General features: G+C 36.8%; 1 protein-coding gene across 1 annotated transcript in view; it reads left to right on the top strand.

Moving 5' to 3' along the window:
• Window positions 1-524, top strand: part of LOC119587329 (complement factor H-related protein 4-like) — a 5,620-nt gene that overhangs the window by 663 nt on the left and 4,433 nt on the right. Inside the window, exon 2 of the mRNA XM_037936077.1 lies at window positions 14-104. Coding sequence (XP_037792005.1) covers window positions 14-104 — 91 coding nt within the window. The remainder of the gene's footprint in view (window positions 1-13; window positions 105-524) is intronic.

The raw sequence follows: 524 nt of genomic DNA, 5'->3' as shown, positions 1-524 counted from the left end.
TTTTTATTTCCAGACGTTTCCTGAGGCAGTGACGTTCACGGAAGTTCAGTGTGGGGAGGGCGGCCAATGGCAAACCGAGGGGCGGCCTTTCACATGCGCTATCTGTGGGTATCTTTTGCATCATTAGTAAGACCTGGAGTAAATAAAACGAAGTCCTTTGAGAAATGGGTATAGTGAAGTTGGAGTAAACGTAACTTATTATATTTGCAAAAACTAAGAAAGTAATTGCATACAGGCAGTAACTTCAGTAAGTAAAAATAAAAGATCAGTAGAAAAGATAATCTGGCAGTCTATATACAGCACATATTTGGCAGATCAAGACAAATAAAACTCAGTATCAGTATCTCTCTTATAAAAGAGTAATCCCCCCAATCATACTCTCTTTTAACATTGTGATCAGTGTTGCCATTGATATTACACAAAACCGTTATACTGGACTTTAAAACCACTAGACATGAATAAAAGCTCCGCATTTACCTACTAAAAAAAAGAACTTTAATGGCTAAATATTGAGTAAACCTGAA

This window comes from Penaeus monodon, chromosome 22, assembly GCF_015228065.2.
Source record: "Penaeus monodon isolate SGIC_2016 chromosome 22, NSTDA_Pmon_1, whole genome shotgun sequence".
NCBI classification, from domain to species: Eukaryota; Metazoa; Arthropoda; class Malacostraca; order Decapoda; family Penaeidae; genus Penaeus; species Penaeus monodon.
The sequence above is the reverse complement of the archived record's forward strand: the minus strand, read 5'-3'. Positions and strand labels throughout refer to the sequence as shown.